The sequence below is a fragment of the Callospermophilus lateralis genome, chromosome 13 (assembly GCF_048772815.1).
Source record: "Callospermophilus lateralis isolate mCalLat2 chromosome 13, mCalLat2.hap1, whole genome shotgun sequence".
Taxonomy (NCBI): Eukaryota; Metazoa; Chordata; class Mammalia; order Rodentia; family Sciuridae; genus Callospermophilus; species Callospermophilus lateralis.
The window spans coordinates 71,883,241-71,902,281 of NC_135317.1; the positions used below are offsets into that span (position 1 = coordinate 71,883,241).

Consider the following 19,041-nt stretch of genomic DNA (forward strand, 5'->3'; position numbering starts at 1 on the left):
CTGCCCACTTTCCTGCAGCTTACACAGCTGCTTTAGTTGAATTTGCTTCAATCAACGTTGCTTGGTTTGCAACTTTTCATAAGGGGGGCATTATATTCCCTCTTGATTAATCCTTATCTAGAGATGCCTACTTTCTGATAATTCAGCTCTTTTCACTAAAGAAGTAGGGAAGTAGTTTCTACTTTTGTGACTCCTCTTTTTTAGCTTATTTTATTTTTTAGCAGAAAGAGAATAAGGTAGCCAACACACTTGGGGTACCAACAGTTAATACTTAAGTGTTAAACTTACTTATATACAGGCATTTCCCCAAGGTGAAGAAATGAATCTCGGAGAAGTTGGGAGTTCTACTGGGGTCATGGAGCTAACAAAAGTATATCAGATGGGACCTGGCCCTAAGCCTGTGGATTGAATCCTATGTAAGACTCCTCACGTTGGCCTTGTTTTTCTAACCAGAAGATAATTTCTTCATATCAAATTCCCCAAAGTTGTAGCTATTGATTATTTTCCTCCACACAGAATGGTGACTCTCTTGACTTCTATTTCCAGAAACTTTAGAACTGTGTATTTACTGGAAGCCTCTTAAAGGTGCCATAATTTGTCTTCAGGACATTTACAGAGACTTATCCTCAGAAGGCCAGATGGCAGGACAGTGGAGCTCTGTGCATGCCAGTTGCTCCAGGGAATGGAAGAGTCTGGAGTGATTGGTAGGCTCATCACCATTCACTGCCGAGGGAGGAGGAACGGCCCTCAAGAGCTTTAAATCTACTTGTGAAGATTGGACAGTTAAAACTGAACAGCATGAAAGACGAAACACTGGCCCTTTTCCTAGTGTGAGGACCATGCTGAAAGTCTTTTTTCCCCCATCTCTTTCTCAATTATGCCAAGAACTGTCGTGGTGCACACATGGCATCCTCCATCAGAGCCTGTTTTGGTTTCCCTGTGGTCCCCGAGAGGTGTGCCCAGTGGTTTGATGAGCTCTTTTCCCAAGGGTGCCCTGCCACCCAGGGCTTTGGTTTTCCCACCCTACAGGTGAGCTAGTCCCTGGGCATTAGGAAGAGATAGCTCAAACCCCTGGGTTTTATGGGCAGAGTGCTATTGACTGTGTCTGGTTCCTCAAATTCCAGGGGACCTTTTCCATGTCTACATTGGCTACTTGAACCTTCCCTCTTCATCTTCAAGCTCCCCTCTGGAGGCCTGTACAACAAATTCCTGGTGCTTGTTAGAAGCATACACATTTAAGGGCTTCTAAAAAGCTTTGTCTTGGGTAAGGATGAGACTGGTGGATTTTGTTAGAGTGCACATGAGAGTTTTAAAGCCACATCGGACAGCACAGAAATTTGTGCATATTTTCTGTTTTAAATAGTGTTAGTTAGGTATGGAGGCAAAAGCCTGTAATCCCAGCAATTCAGGAGGCTGAGGCATGAAGATTGCAAGTTTGAGGCCAGACTGGGCTACTAAGTGAGATCTTGTCTCAAATAAAAAGGGCAGGGGATGTGGCTTAGTGGTAGAGCACCCCTGGGTTCAATCCCCAGTACCTAAATAAATAGTGTTCTTGTTGTGACCAGGAGGTATTATCTCCTCCCTTGCTTATTTAAATTTTACTAATCAAAGTAATGCTTTCCTAATGTCCATGTGGTTTTGTAGCAAGAGCTTAAGCCAGGGGAGTGATAAGTGGACCAATATTGTACTCTGGTTCCAATGCCAAAAACACCTACAGACATGACCCTCATGAAAGTTATTGGGATTTTAACCTATGCTAGACCTTGACCTGCTGTCTTCTCTGAGAACTTAAATTAAATTAGCCTAAAGTAGATTAAGGGCACAGCTAACCCCGCTTCAATGTCAGAGCTGTAGATACAATGTGATTTGACTGCCTCCTTCAGTATGAGAGAAAATGCATTCAAAATTACTTGGATTCATTTCACTTTTCTGGAAGAAGAAAACCCTGAGATGAGTATTCTGAGATGATGGAGTTTGATAAAACCTGATTCTTTATTCCTTATCCTTGGGAATATTTTTGGCCACTATAAAGATTTTAATTTTCAGAAAAGCCTGATAGTTACATCATCACTGAATGCACAGTTTACTTTGTCATTTGAATTGTAAACAAAAAGTAGATGATTTTTAAGCAATTAATTTGAACCTTCCCTCAATGATTGTTTTCTATGGATACTGCGGATGTGCCTGTGGATAACATCATTGGCTTAAACAAATGGAATGTTGAGATTCCATTTTTTATGTAATGCTCCCCTTATATGCAGTGACCACAACCTTTGTGGTCAACTAGACTTGTTAAATGAGAAGAAAACTCCCTTCTTATATAGCCAGAGGATTTGCACGCATTCAGTTCTACGGTTGTAGCTAGCTTAGGTTTGATGCTGGGTTGTGGTTCATGGACTGTTTGCTCTTTGGTCTGATTGTAGGCAAGGTGAGGGCAGGGGGGGTGAGAGTTCCTTGCTTTGCCATCACTGGTAGCTCTCGGCAATTTCTGTCCTAGGTTTTCAGGAAGTGATTGCTGAATTGAATTAAACAAGCCTAAAGTAAAATGTTGAAACAATGAAAGGGAAGCAAATTATATTTACGCTTCAGTGAGTGACTTCCAATAAAACCTGGTAAGCCCATTGACTCCATTATGCAGTTGAAATGGCCCTGCAGTTCTCAGAGTGGTGGGATCTGCATGGAACATTGGTCCTTGAAGTCATCTCTGTTTTAAAGATAACAAACAAGTCAGTTTCTGTTAATAAAGTAGTAAATCCTGGATCTGTGGTCTTCGGAGGAGAAAACGGAATCAACAGAATATAGATTGATATCAGAGAAATCTATTAGATTGGCCCACAGGATCACAAAGGCTAAAATAAATTTCCATGATATCTGTCTGCAAGCTGGAGGGTCAGGGAAGCTGGTAGCATGGCTCCATCCAAGAAATGGGAAGCCTCAGAATGAGACTGATGATGTGGCCCCAGTCTGCGGCTGAAGGCCTGAGAGGTACCCCACCTAAGTCCTCTGGCACAACTCCGTGTCCTAAGGTCGGAGAACCTGAGTTTGATGCCCAAAGGGCAGAAGCAGAAAGTTCACCTGCTAGGTAAAGAAGAGCGAGAAAGAAAAAAGAGGCAAGTTTCCCAGCTCTGCTTCATTCCCTTTGAGCCTCCCACTCATTGGCTGGTGCTGTCCACATTCAGGATGGGTCTTCCCACTCAGTTCGCTGATCCACATGCCAGTTCTCTCTGGAAACAACCTCACAGACATACCCAGAATTATGTTTTACCAGTTTTCCAGTCATCCCTCTATCTAATCAAGTTGACACCCCAAATTAACCATCACATTTCTAATAACAAGATCACTGGACTTGCTACCATCACAACTTCTTGTCAGTTACCATTCAACAAACACTTATGGAGCATATGCAAGGAGCTAGAAACCTCAAAGATTAGAGGTGGAGTCTTTAGAATGAAGGGCCAAGTACATAAGCTTGGGAGTCAGTAGATCTGGGTTCAAATTCCAGTTCCGCCATTTTCACCTGTGCAATTCTGGACAAATGATACAGGGTGTTGGCTTCTTCATCTGTAAATTGGGTATATGATACAACCTCAAAAGGTTATAATGATTGAGAGAGAAGGCACATAGTCCTTATTGTGCCTGGTCTTAGGAATTACTTGTTCCATGTTAATTATTCTTATTGAAGATGATTCCTGACCTCAAGGGCCTTCAGTCTAACATAAAGTCAATGCCGTTTCTGCCTCAGGATGTTTTGAACTTGCTTTTCCTTCTGTTGGGAACATGCTTCCCTTAGATGCTCTCACAGCCCTTGTTCTCCTCTCCACTGGGCTTTGGCTTAAATGCTAACATCTCTGTCAACGCTCTATTGGCTAACTCCAGCTTCCTGGCATTCTTTATTTTTATTTTCTGCCCATATTTTCAGCTAATAACATGGTATTTATGTTACTTATTATTAATTACATTTATTGTCTATCTCCCTCAACTGAATGAAAGTTCTAGAAGGGTGAGAATTTTGGTCATGTTTCTCATTGGTATATTATCAGTGCTTAAAACTACATGTGTCTCTTATTGGGTATTATTAGCTCTCTGAGTGTTGAAAGAATGAAGATCCATAGGAGCTAAGAGGAAGGGACACTAAGCTCTACCTGTGGGTGTCAGGGGAGGCTTCACAGTGAGGTGACTGTTTTGACTCTGGAACTTGCAGTTCTCAACATTTCTTCACATGCAGGATTGTGTTCCTTGGTGTGACCAATGCATCACAGTTTCTAAGATGCTACCATATGTGTGCTCCTTTCATTATAGGCCCCAAAAGCAAATTAAAGTGGAAGAATGATACTACTGCTTGGATGAGGTTGAATCCACTCTAACATTTATTTTAAAAGGTAACCTAATTGCATACTTTATGCAGGGATAGTTTTTAGTGATAAGTATCTTGTAACTCATGTGACCACTGAGGCCCCAAGGAATGTTTTGTGGATGGGAGGGAGTTTTCCAGGCAGATTTCTGGAAGGATTATGTTTGAGGTAGAGGAAATGGCATGAGTGAAGACGAGAGGGCACAGCATGAACATGGGAATCTCAAGGAAGTTGGTATGACTACGACAGAGGATGCCTGGGAGGGGAGCAGGAGACATGAAGCTTTGGAGGGACCAAATTACAAAGGACCAGAAGGCTAATGGATGATGTGTCCTAGTGGTTCAGAAATGGTGCAAGACATGGAAACTTTGACCTGGTGACAGTAGGAACAAAAATCAGGCGAGTGAAAGTCTTTCCTGCATGTTCACTAGGCTGAGGTTTAGGAATGATAACGAGCTTTAGGTACACTTCAAAGTTGGGTTTTCTCTTTTCCTGTGAGGTACTGTAACTCCAAAGAAGGCATGGTCAGCCAAGAGTTAATTTTTCAGAGCTCTGTCTCGCCCTGTACAAACATCTCTGCCTTGACATAAGGAGGAGCTGCTGGAGCTGTTAAGACAAGACACAGGTGGGAAATGAACGAGAGCACAAATCCTGGCAAGAGACAAGTTAAGGGCCTTTTGAATTTGCCGTTTTGATGGCTCCTCAATAGTTTTTACCCTCTATGTTGTTTGTCCTGGGAGAGTCATGGCAGGAGCCTGCGATGCACCTGGTCTCTGAAGCTGATATGTTGGTTGAGCAGAATGGATGAGGCACGACCAAGCTTTGAATACCTAACAAGCTGAGTTAGGTGGGAGATCAGAGGCAAAGGAAAACAACAAAACATCATATACTGTATCTTTTAATGTCTGTCAGGTCATGAGTAAAGGCGTAGGGTGCATTTGCTCTCTGTCCCTGTGGTAGTCCCTGATGAGTAGGGTTCTGTTGTATTTTTAAGTTTTTATTTAACTTAGTTTTTAAGATTAAAGAAGCAATAAATTCACATGGCATTATGTTCAAAACAGCAAAATTTTCCCTAATCGATATCTCTGATATTTTATATGTATTTCTAGAGATAGACAAGAACATGTTTATTCCCTGTTTGTATCCAAATGGCAGCCAAATCGATCATTAGTATACTTATATACCCTAATATCACCCTCCTTAACAGACCATTCAGCTGAGAAATGCTTGCATAACCAACTATAATGATGACACCTTTTTTTTTTTTTAATTTCACTTGAGACCCAGAGAGCCTTCTCCGAGTGAGGGAATAGGAGATGGACTGAGGGTTAAAAGTGCCAGGCCCATGGGCATACCAGTGACATGCCTTAGAGGACTTAGGGTAAGAGGAAGGTCTAGTTGGAAAGATTTATAGGTCATTAATGAATAAATGGTGGTTAAGATCACCTTAATGGATGCAGCTACCCAGGGAAATGAGAAAAGTTGAAAAGAGAAGGCTAGAACCAAAGCCTTAGGGAATAATTAGATGCAATAAAAATTGCTCAGAGGGTCAAGGGAGAAATCTCCATTCCACTTTGTTTTGGTAGTCAGTGCTCAATTCTGGCCCATAGAAGGGAAAAGAATGTTTTCAAAAGGATGTTAGGTACTTACAGAACTTTTGGAAAGACCAGGAAAACTTTTGGAGGCTATGTGGCCAAGAACAATGTCAAACTCTTATTGCAGAACTAATCTCATGAATATTTCCACTGATGATAACACTGGACATGGGTCAAGATCCCACTATCAGTGGATACTGGGTACTACTTGCATGGCTGCCACCTGCTGCCTCTGGGAACCGGTGATGCTGCTATGCTTTAGCAGAAAGAATGTTTGTTTGTTTTTTCCAACATTTATTATTATTTGTATTCTTCCATTTTTTACTGTTCAGTGACTGATATGGGTGTCTCAATGGGTCAGATGCTTGTACTATAGCAGCATGGGCTGCTAGAGAAGCAAGTATTCTGGCATACCTGACTTCTGTGGTTGGAGATTGGAAAGGCACGTAGACACTGTGACCACACAGATTGTCAAAAGTACCTTAATAGGTGTCACATGCTAAAGGTACAACAATTAGAAGGTCATTGGTAACCTTAGGAAGAGTAGATTTGGGGAAATGGTGGAAGTGGACATCTGATTGCAGTAGATTGAAGAATGAGTGGGAGATGAGCAAACTGAGCTTCATGTTGATTCTGGTTTCAGTGTATGATTAATAGGAAGTTGGATGGGACAAATGTGGCAGGTGGGCAGATAGTAAGGTTGTTGGGGTATTGCGGGGAGAGTACCTGAAGTGCTGGACTAACACAGAATCTACTGTGATGGGAAAGGAAGTGGAGTCTGAAGAGTGTTGATGGTTGGGAAAGAAGAGATGAGGAACAGGGATACCAAAGGAAAGCCAAAGAGTAGCTAGTAGGGGATGGTGGGAGAGAGCGGGAGGAATGGGAAGTTGTAATCATAGTGTAGAATCTGGTGTGTCAGAATTAAGAGGTGGAGTGTTTTCTAGTCTAGGGATGATGTGGAGTAATTGTGGAAGGTCATGGCCATGAGGTCAAAGAGCAGAGAGTTGAATGGGTTTTCCCCACTGACCTTGCAGTTATCCAAGCTGCTGATTGGAGACCCAGGAACAATGATCCAAGAAATGAAAGACAGGAGCCAAGGACTCGATGAACAAGAAAACTAATGAAAATGTTAAGACCAAATTCTGACAGTTCCAAGCATTTAATAGGTATAACATATCAATCAGATTGCAATAATGAGTTGGTGGTATTGCTGGATGGCACAAATCTTGAAAGGGGAGACTTTTTCATTTTAAATAAGCTTACTAATATTTTTCTTAGTTATACCTAACATTATGATTCATTTTGACATAAGTATAAAAGCATTTGCTCTAATTCAGTCCCCAGTATTTCCTCTTTCTCTCTCCTCTTCCTCATATTCTCTTCTCTCTATTCAACTGATCTTTCTGCTATTATAGTTTTTGTTTTTAAGTTAGTGTCTTGTGGATATATATAATGGTGAGATTCACTGTGGTATATTCATATGTAGATAGGAAAGTTAGGTCAGATTCATTCCATTCTTCTTCCCTTATCCTTTTCCTCCGCTATTCCCCTTCATCTAGTCCAATGATCTTCTCTTTTGATGGAATTCATACCCCTCTTTTCCTTTCTTTTTCCTCTCCCTTTCTCTCTGTATCCCTTATTTTGGATTAACTTCTGCATATCAGAAAATATTTGACCTTTGACTTCTTGGGTCTGGCTTACTTAGTATAATAGTCTCCAGTTTCATCCAATTACCAGCAAATGCCATAGTTGCATTCTTCTTTAGGCTGAGTAATACTCCATTGAGTATATTTACCACATTTTCTTTATCCATTCCTCTGATGAAGGGTGCCTAGGTTCATTTCATAGCTTGGCTCTTGTGAATTGTGCTGCTATAACATTGATGTGGCTGTATCCCTATCGTATGCTGATTTTAGATCTTTTGGATATATACTGAGGAGTCTGATAGCTGGGCTATATGGTGGTTCCATTCTTCCAACAATTGCAGAGTTTCTGCTCTAATTCCTAGGTGTTTGATCCACTTTTGAGTTTACATTAGTGCAGGGTGAGAGATTAGGGGCCAAGTTTCATTCTTATGAATTTACAGTTTTTCTACCACCATTTGTTAAACAGGTTATCTTTTTCTCCATGTAAGTTTTTTTTTCTTTTTTGGCATGTTTGTTTAGTATCAGATAACTATTCATGTTATCTCTGTGTCTTCTATTCCATTGGTCTTCATGTCTGTTTTGGTGACAGTCCCATGGTGTTTTTGTTGCTTTAGCTCTGTAGGATTATTTGAGATCGGGTATTGTGATGCCTGCAGCATCACTTTTTGCTCAGGATTGCTTTGGCTATTCTGAGTCTTATTTTTCCAAATGAATCTTAGAACTAGAAAAAGCACAGAATTTAAAAATTTCTGTGAAGAATGCCATTGGTATTTTGATAGGGATTGCATTGAATCTGTATAATGCTTCTTGATAGTATGGCCATTTTAATGACACTGGTTCTGCCTATCCAAGAGCATGGGAAGTCTTTTCCATCTTCTAAGCAGGTGAGATATTTTTGTGAATACCAAATAGCATATGTTTGGAAGATACAAGTGTGAAACTACTCTTAACTCTGGAGAATAAGACAGAGAAATGGAGAAAGTAGGATGCTAGGAAAAAGCCAGATTTCAACTAAAGGATGAAGATGGAGGGGAACAACCCACAGAGATGGAGATGCTGAGGCTTAGAATTTTCCTCCATGTGAAGATGGATTCTAAAGGACCTCAGGGGAAAGAATGAAAAGGAGACTTTTAGTTGAAGAAGGATACAGAAGAGTGGTCATAAATAAAGTGGGCTTGAAAACAAGTTTTTTTTTTTTTTTTTAATCTTTAAAAGGCTACCTGCGGAATTTGCTAGGCAAGTCATTGTATCCTGATATAGACCTGGAAACCTGGTGGAACTATGTAAGAACCTGAAAGTTCTTTTCAATTACACAGTGTCATCCAACTCTGACTTTTATGTCCATGTGTATGGCAGGAGGGAAAAAAGATGAGCAGAGAATCAATGAATCTGGTTAGATGAGAATGCAAGGTAAAGTCAAATTTAAGTGATTTATTTAGGCTGAACAATTAGGTGAAACTCTAATCCTGATGACGCTAAGTGTCCATTTGATTTGAATTGCATCAGTATTATTAGAAGCAGGGTTACTTACATTTCAAAAACTTTCCCTCCAGCTATAGTTGTTGGCTTTCAGGGGTGAAGCTCAGCAGTATAGAGTCTCACTATCCCTTCATCCATGTCTACCCGACTGGAAATTCTTGGTTCTTCATAATTCAAGGTTGTGATATCTGGAACTATTTGAAATGTGAGATGAGTTTTCTGATGCAAGAAATCTCTGGGGAAATGTAGTTTTTTTTTTCCTACCATATGGTGCTGTCATGTTTTCAGTGCACTAAAAAAAAAAAAAAAAGTTTGGAGTATTTTATTTATTGCATCTGCTTAACTTCAGGAAAGTAATGGGAAAACCCCAAAATTAATAGCTTGAAATGCTTTTAAAGAGCTAGAATTCCAGCTGTTAATAAAAGAGAACTTATGCAATCACTGTGTAATAGTTATCAGGGTAGACAGACACCACAGTGAAAAAGTTCTTGTTTTATATTGTTCCAGAACCTCCTTAAAATGAAAAAGAATTCTCTAATAACTCTTTATTTCAGTTTAGAAAATGTTCAAGATTTTTTTCTGGAAAGACACTGTGCTTTAGACCTTGTGTGGGTATCTTAATTTTGGGGGGCCTTCCAAATCAAATGATCACAAACCAGGTTTTCATGCAATAGAATCTGTCCTCTCTCCATTCTGGAGGCTGCAAGTCTGAAATGAAGGTACCAGCAGACTGGGGGAGAATATGTTGCACACCTTTCTTTTTTCTCTTTCAACTATTTCTTTTTATGGTTCTGGGGGATTGACCCCAAGGATGCTCTATCCTCAGCCCTTTTTATTTTTTGAGATGGGACTTCACTAAGTTGCCCAGGCTGGCCTTGAACTTGTGATCTTCCTGCCTCAGTGTTCCATGTGTGCCACCATGCCCAGTCACTGCATGCATTTTTCTTCTGATTATGCCAGCAATCCTTGGCATTCCTAGCCTTGAAGACACATCACCCCAACTCTGTACCTGCATCTATGACATGCTCTTCTCCTTGTGTGTCCAACTCATCTCTGATAAAGACACCAGTCGTGCTGAATTGATGGTTCACTCAACTCCAGGATGACCTTAAATAACCATGCTCACAATGACCCCATTTCCAAATGAAATCACATTTTGAGATTCTGGGAAGGACATAGTTCAGTTCAATACAGTGGGCTTCTAAAATTAATAGCAAGTGACTTCTGCCTTCAGGAAGATGTGGTTCCTGAATGTAGTTGGGGAAATGGGTACAGGAAACCATTATGCAAAGCAGTGTGCTCAAGTGGTTATGGGTTCAGAACAGTAGACACAGGGAGTCGGTAAGAGATTGTGACTACACGGTAGTCACTGAAGGCTTCAGGGTGCAGTTGGTGACAAGCCTGTAGGATGACTTGTATTAGGGGCAGTAACAGGACAGCAAAGCATTCTGGGATGAGGGGTTAGTCTGAGCTGGTGCAGTGATGCCTTAGTGTACCCACAATGTAGAATGCTCTGTGTGTCTGGGGGGTGTGGCTAGAGGACAGCATGGCCTCTGAGTAGTGGTTTCGGGTGCCAAGGTGGTCACTGGGAAGGGATGGAGAAGGGACGAGGGATGAATTGAGAAGGAGGTGAGGTGAAGTGATGGGAGCCTCTTCATTTATTTCCATGAAGGACCATCACAGAATGGGATCTCTGAGAGGCAGTGGGAGTGGCCAAGGGGAAAGGTCAAGGAGAGATAGGATGATCATTCCTTCAGGGATTCTGGAAGACAGAAAAGTCACTGAGTTGAATAGGGGTGAAGAAAAATGAGAAGGCAGTTTTTGCTCTTGTGCCAAGTTCTGTTTCGGAGCTGAACTGCTTTGAAAGATGACTTCAGGGACCGCCTTAGGAGGAGGTGGAGGGTAGGTGGCTGCTTACATGACGTTTGATTTCTGAGTCATCAAAAAGGCTCAGTTGCCTCCCAAAATATCTCCTTCATCTAGACAGTGGGTACTTGTAATTCTACTACTGGAAGTTGATTTCCTAAGGTTTTCCCCTCTGTTGCAATGCAAATGCCCTCTGGAGAGGGAATACCCATTCACCTTCATCTGTCTGAAGGGATTTTCTCAGCCTTTCTCTTTTTTAAAAAAATAATTTTTAATTGTCAATGGACCTTTATTTGTATGCAGTGCTGAGAAACAAACCCAGTGCACATGGTAGGCAGGCACTCTCCCACTGAGCCACCACTTCAGCCCCTCTCAGCCTTTCTGTATGGTAGAAATTCGAGAAAAGCACATGGAGGGAAAAGGAAAGGAGACCATGGAAAGGATAGTGGACACACTGGTGGTAAACTTAGCCAAGGTAGCTGACCCTAAGGACGTACTCCCTGGTCAAGAAAAATCCATTATGATTCTTACATCCAGCTGTTTCTTGCTCTGTGTTGGATAAGAAATGATTAGTTTTAAGTTTTATGGGAAAAAAACTGTTTTTGTTTTTTAAAGGGCAATAAATCCCACCTCTCCCACCCTCACCTCAACAAAAATACTTTTTGTGGCAACCTGATTTTTCTGGTCTGTGTTGGCAAGGCTATGCTACGTGAGATTGTGTTCATATGACAGAAGGGCTCTGTGCTTGTTGGAGAATGCTAATACTGTTTCAGTGGCTTATTTAGAGGTTTCCTTCTGGTTCACCACATTATAATCCAAGTGGATTGGGGGAAGGGGCCTTCCACATAGTCCTTCTGGATCTAGGTTCTTTGCAGGCTGTAATTCCACCATCTTCAATAGGTAGCTTCAAGGTCATACTGAGCCTTACCTCTAAGGCATGATGGGGGGAAGAGAAAGCATGCCTTTGCCTGCAAATGACACATAAGTCATCTCACTTTACATTGGTAGGAACTTGTCCCATGGTCACCCAGATGGAAGGTGACTGGGAAACGTCATTTCACTATGTGCCCAGAGAGAGGAAATGGCCTTGGCGAGTAAGAATGCACAGATGCATCAGAAAGCATTTATCTATTTTCCTTCTGACTGTGATGTAACTTGACCTTTGTGGGGGACAGGTTGTCATTAAAGGACAGTGAATGAGAGAATAGCAGTGACCTAGAAACTGTCTGGTGTTTAGGATGGTAGAAAGTCATTCAGTCCTCTTGGTGAAGGACATCATCCTTCCTTGGATTTTTGCCATTTAAAGGAGGACAAAGTCTTAAAGAAAAGTCTGTTTTCTTATAAATTTTTTAGTGGAACTTTGAAAAAGTTGAAGTTTCCCTTGCATACATCTTGGACCTGCCTTAGAATAGGAGTTTTGGGGTTTTAAGTAGGTGTGGCTTCTGTAATATGTTTCATTTCCCTTTAGAGATGAGAGGATGTTAGTGTTTGGAGAAGAAACCTTATAATATATTCCCTTCACTGTCCAGACAAGGGAACCAAGAGGTAATGGAAGGGTCTACATTTACAGTATATATGGTCTCAAACACCGTTTTCCAGATTTTTGCTCTGATGGTGTTTTTCACCACCACCATGCTGTTTCATAGAAGGCTGTTGAACAGACTTGGCCTGGTGCGATTCCTAAACACCAGTTAAAAGGGAAGAGGATTGACCAGCTAAATCCAGGAGTCTCCCTGTAGCACTGTTTCCTTAGTTGATAATGTTTTAGTAGATGGTGTTTGATTGTACAACCCCTAGCCTGAAAGAAATGACAGTCTTTCAAGAATTTATAACTTTTCTCAGAAAACAATCCTGGTTCTTCTCAGCTATTTAATTCATTTTAAATTTCCATGGTTTTTAAATACCTTTTTACTCATTATAAAAGTCATGATATAGAAAATAAGTGTATACAAGTCTAACAAATATATACCAATATGTTTAAAAAATTACCTGTAATTTCATAACCTGACAATACAGCAATAACAACTGTGAAATTTTTGTGTGTGTGTTTCTTGACAATTTTGTAACCCATATTTATATGCCTGTGCACAATGGAATGAGATTGTCATACTGTGAAATACAAATGTTGTGCAACCCTTAAAAATTGTTTAAAAATAAGTAATGATATAAAGATACTCCCTTATATTTGTATACTTTGGCACAACATAATTCCTATTAATTTGCTTTTTAAGGAAAGAAGGACAAAGTTAAGAGAAATCTCCATATTATACCCTTGGGAATAAAATTATGTTTTTAATTTTAAGGGTTGCATAATATTGTATCTCATGAAAATACACTATGCTTAAAATAATGGCCCAAGAGGGGAGGGGGGGAGGGGTCGTATCTTCCACCCTGACCCTGTGTTCCTCTTCTCACAGGGCATCAGCAGCCTCTTCAGCTCTCTGAAAGTTGTTCGGCTGCTACGTCTGGGGCGGGTAGCCCGTAAGCTGGACCACTACATTGAATATGGAGCTGCCGTGCTGGTCCTGCTGGTGTGTGTGTTTGGGCTGGCTGCACACTGGATGGCCTGCATTTGGTACAGCATTGGGGACTATGAGATCTTTGACGAGGACACCAAGACGATCCGCAACAACAGCTGGCTCTACCAATTGGCAATGGACATTGGCACCCCTTATCAGTTTAATGGGTCTGGCTCAGGGAAGTGGGAAGGTGGTCCCAGCAAGAACTCTGTCTACATCTCCTCGTTGTATTTCACCATGACCAGCCTCACCAGTGTGGGCTTTGGGAATATTGCCCCATCCACAGACATTGAGAAGATCTTTGCAGTGGCTATCATGATGATTGGCTGTAAGTATGGCAGTGCTGGGATGGCGGGGTGGGACGTAACTTTGGGCATCCCTTCTGTTAGCTGGAAATAGGGCAGTGGCTCTTGTGCCAGCAGAGTGGAGAGAGTTAAAATAAGTGACAGAGTTTTGTTGTTGTTGTTGTCGTCATTGGTGGTGGTGTTTTTAAAGACTAGCTTTATAGTTTTCATGATAATTAAACATGCTCACTGAAAAAAGTTTAGAAAATATAAGAGTATGAAGTAGAATGTGAGGACTATCCATAATTCTAGCTCTCAGATAAAGATAACTGTAACTTTTTGATGCTTTTCCTTAGACTACTTTTTGTGTAAATCTGAACACATAGAGACCAATTTTTATAAAGTTAAAATGAGATCGTGTTACTTGAATACTTCAAATTTTCCTGTAACAGTGAATTGTAGAAATCTTCCCAAGACATTTTTCTTCTTAATAAGAGGTATATAACATGTTTTGCTATATACAGTGAACCACAGTGAAGCAAATTAACATATTCATCTTCTTGCTTAGTTACTCACCTTTTTTATTCAGTGAGAGTTCTTGAAATCTACTCTTAACCAGTTCTAACATTCAATATGGAATTAATTATACTTATGTTATACATGTCAATTTGAACATAGCTCTAGTTCTACACAGCCCAATAGAATGAGGAAAAAGAATGTGAAAAAGGAATATAAAATGTCTCATTAATTCTTTGGTGTTTATATGTTTAATGAATAATACTTTTGATATATTAGGTTAAATGAAACATTCTATAATAATCTTTCTATCCTCTTAAGTGTGGCTCCTGGGAAAATGTTTAAATTTTACTCCTGTTGGACAATGCTAGCCTAGACCAACATTTTGGATCTCTGCTAATGGTTGATAAATTTTCCAATTCAAAACAACAAAACAAAAATAAAACCACACAAGTAAACAGAAAGGCGGGGGGAGTCCTTGTTTAATTGAGAAGGGAGAGATTAATGGAGTAACATGCCTGAGCTGAAAAATAGCCCTAGTTCTTGAGGCAGGTATTTAAATCTGAGTAACTAGCCCACTGACCATTGTGTAGCTGCAGATAGCAGTGAAGTCCCTTCATTAACGGGAGTCTTAGGTAGGACGGCCCCAAGTGGGCTAGAAACGGCAAACTTGAGCAGATTGGACTCACTCTGAAACTGCCAGGCACACCCTGCCAATGCTTCAGTGACAGATTGGGTCATGGGAGAGGACAGCCCCAGTGAAGCATCAGTTTGGACAGTGTTCTGGTTATGCTGAAGGACTTGGGGGCTCTGGTTCTGTTTTTGCTTGCTGTGCTCTGTTATGGTGGAGTTGACGAGTTAACTGTTAAACCAACCAGAAGAAAATCTGAGGCTTTAGTTTATCCAGCTGACCGGAGATGGAGCATCCACTCTGTGAGTGGATTTTGTTACCCAGATGGTCACATTTGCTGCTTGTCACCTCCTTTCTGGCAACTGCCTCATCATTTCTAAGGGAGTCCTTTCATCAAAGCCCTCTGTGCAGGCAGAGTTTGCCTGAGCATATTTACAGAATGTGTCTAAAGGGGTAATGGATTGTGGGAAGCAGGAAGTGTCTGCCAGTGGAGCTTTGGGTTTGCTCCTTACATTAAAAGGGGTTTTAATAGAGATGATTGCCTGGCCATGGGAAGCAGTGTTAAGGATCTGTGGGGGGCTAATTGCTTTGGTTTAATTAGAACTTGAGGTACTTTCTCATGTTGTAGGAAAGAATTAAAGACCTTTACTCTTCTAAAAGGGTTTCAGCCTTAAAAGCTGTGAGCCTTGGCTAAGAAACAGGTGCAGTCTTGGGGTGTGTGTGTGTGTGTGTGTGTGTGTGTGTGTGTGTGTGTCTCCATTAGTGCTGGGATCCAGCTTAGGACCTTGTGCGTGCTAAGCATGGGCTGTACCACTGAGCAACACCCCTCACCTGCTGGTGGCATTCTTATGAGCCTTGGAGTATCCAGTAATCAACAAGATGCAGTATGCTTGGGAAAAGATTTCCTTCTCTTAGTGGGGAGATGAAACACTTTGTCAACTTGCACAGCTCATTATATCTGTTACAGAGAATTTGCCGAAAGTGTTCAGTTAGAAAATAGGCCCTGTTTCACGGCTCCCCCAAAGGCTTTCAAATACCAATCTCTCTGCAACTTCTTACCTAGAAGAAAGCAGCTCTGGTGGCATATAATCAGAATAAGCAATTTATTTTTCTTCCCAAAACCCATCTTCTATGAAGAGCATAATTTCTTGGGTATCCAGGGAGAACCTCAATTATTACCACTTCTTGTCTTTTCTCACCTTCTCAGAGTCAGGTGACATTTGCATTTCTTAATGTTTTTAAAAAGTGTAATACACAGGTAGTCGCCTCTGCATTATGCAGCCGTGTGTGACATTTAGTTAAGCATGGGCTATTTAACACTGTTTCCTGCTATTTGTCAGGCACTATGCTAAGGGCACTCCGTGGTTTCTATTGCTTATGACAACTGTGTACGTTAGAGATTATTATCTTTGTTTTATACGGAAATGGACGCTCAGAGAAATTGACACAATTTCCCAAGAATGTGGGGCTGTGGTCAAGAGCGAGGATTCAGATCCAGACCCCTCTTGTGAAGGTGATGGGGTAACAGTGCAGATGTTGGGATGTGATGGAGTAGTTTAATAAGGCAGGTTCTGACTACCTCTCCATGTTTACTCCCTGACATATTGAAAATTCTCTCTGTAAACTTTAGCAAGCCAGCAGCTTCTGCAGTGGAAAGTTTTTCTATGCTTGTTTGTAGTTGTTGTCGTTTTAATTTAAGAACAAGATTATGTTACAGTCTCAGGGGACCAGGTGCTTAGGAAACCAGCCATTTTTCAGCAACCTGTCACTTACAGTTATAGCTGTTCCACTTCTCGTGTGACACACGTCTGACAAATTCTTGTGCTAACAAGAAAGTTATTGCACTCTGTGTAATGAGTGGTAATTATCCTTGTAAACTCACATTCTCAACAGTCTTTGTTCAGGACAACTGCTGATGTCTTGTTGGGTTTACGGGCTTCTTCTATCTTGCTTTGCCTGTGTGTACACATGTGAACACTTACCTGCTTCCTCATGGCACTGAACTATACCAGAATGGGGATCTCTAGCAATGGGGAATATTGGCTTCAGCCTGCATTTACCCTGAGCTCTGTTCTGCCTCCATCCAAGGTCACCCCAGCAGCCTTTACAAAGTGGAAAAAATACAAAAACCAGTGGATTTCTAAAATAGGGGTTACATTATGATTTTTTTTCTCTGTGTTTTGAATTTTACATGCCTTGATAATAGTATGTCTTGCCTATTTGGTTACAGTGCATTAGCCATAATATAGATTATCCAAGCTTTCCTTTACTTCTCTTCACTGCAGTCAACATCTCATTACAACTGGGTTCATTCCCCAGAGGATGTCAGGAACCAAAAAAAAAAACCTAAATATTTGCAAGCTAGTCCACCTTGCTCAATTCTAATTTTAAAAAAATTGCATTAGGAAGAGGTGAAAACTATTGGCCAAAATTAGTTTTTGCAGTTAGACATGGGGTAGGTGTTCTGTGTGGTTTTATTTCTGAGTCCCAGTGTTAGGTCTTGGCCTTGCCCAGGGACAAGACAGCCCTTGCTCTGGCCTCCCTGCCCTCCCGACATAGGTCTGTGATGGTCTACAGTGGTCACCCTGGGATGTGGTGAATGGACTTACGTTTTTTTCCACACATAAATCTCTCCTGCATGTTATACCCTGAGACACATCTGACAGAGGCTGTCCCCCATTCAACAGGCACATGCTGATTGCCTCACAATTATTGCTCTCAGAGTCTTCCGGTTGGTGGTGGAATGTGGGTGGGAGGAACAAAGACAGGCCCTTATGGTCCACCAGTCAGTGATAAAGGTCTGGAAGTAGAGTCTTTATCTAATGTGGCTGAGCCTTGCCCCACCTCTGAAGGATCCCTCAAAGGATGAAGAATGGTCAGAGGAAGAGCCCCTTTATCTGGAGGTCTCAGTCTGGGTAGAGACCTGGTGCTGTCTTGGGCAGCTCCCCAGGAGAACTTGATGGTGAAGAGACAGTTGCCATTTTCTAAATATGCGCTTGCACTTTCCTGCTTCTCTTCTCATAATGTCCTTGCTGTCATCCTGTCATTTCAAGTAAGCTGCATTCATTCCTCTCCCTCTGATAACGGCAGGTGGTCTAGACACTGCACTCCCACTCCACACTCTCCACCCTCAGGCCTCACGGGTGGCCTCCTGCCTCAGCACTGCACAATGCCTGTCCCTTGGAATCCACACCTTTCTTCCCACTCTGCCCCCACCCGGCTCCTTAAAATCCTGGCTCAGTGCCCGTGTTAAGGGACTCTGATGAGCATCTGCTCAGTCCTGTAGAGCTCCTCCTTCCCTTCCACCTGCTGGGCCAGATCCTATCCTGATGAATGTTTCTGTCACCCTACCCCCAAGCCTGGGAGCACCCAGACAGCAAAAGGGCCCACCCTTAATGGCTTCCTTTTATCACCTTCTCTTCTGGAGGAAGGGACATGTTTGACCCCACTACTTCATCCATTTATAACCTAACAGAGTGCTTTATGAAGCTTTTCATCTTGGATTGTCACTTGCGTTCAAATACGGGGCTTCCCCCACCACTACATGACCTTACTTAAACATCTCTTATTTCTTTCCATCTCACCTTTGCTGAATATCCCTTCTTGCATTAGGTACTAGTTTTTCTAAAATGACATGGGTCACAACTCCCAGGAAAGAGGAAATGTAAGATGCTCTTAGAAGACTTCAAACACTTTATGGACTCTTAGTTAAATATTAATTGGCTTATTGGTTCTGAATAATTGAGAAGGCCCTGGAATTTTGGAGGGGTCTTCAGGGCTATCCAGAGAGCTTTATTATGGGAGATTGGTTTTTGCCTTTAAACAGATCCAAAATGTTTCCTGAAAGTTTAAGCTTCATCTGGATTCCCGGCAATCTTCAGAAGCCTGCCTTCTCTGCTGTATTCACACATGAATTCCATATTGGGATCCCATATGGCTGTTCCAGCTTCAGCCATATGTTCTTTTTTTCCCTCTTCTTTTCCAGAAAGTAGAAGGGGAAAGGGAAGCCTGGCCACATGCCTTCTCTTGAAGAACAAGAGTAGGAAGTTGGTTGGTTGTTTTGTTCACATCCTATAGGCTAGAAGTGGGTCACCTGGCCACATCTCATTGCAAAGCAGGCTGGGAAATGTGGGCTTTATTTTGGATGGTCATG

General features: G+C 41.5%; 1 protein-coding gene across 2 annotated transcripts in view; it reads left to right on the forward strand.

Annotated features, from left to right (window-relative positions):
- Kcnh1 (potassium voltage-gated channel subfamily H member 1) overlaps nucleotides 1-19,041 on the forward strand; it is a 353,609-nt gene that overhangs the window by 127,300 nt on the left and 207,268 nt on the right. For both annotated transcript variants that reach the window (XM_076831643.1, XM_076831644.1), the window contains exon 7: nucleotides 13,356-13,785. In XM_076831643.1, coding sequence (XP_076687758.1) covers nucleotides 13,356-13,785 — 430 coding nt within the window. The remainder of the gene's footprint in view (nucleotides 1-13,355; nucleotides 13,786-19,041) is intronic.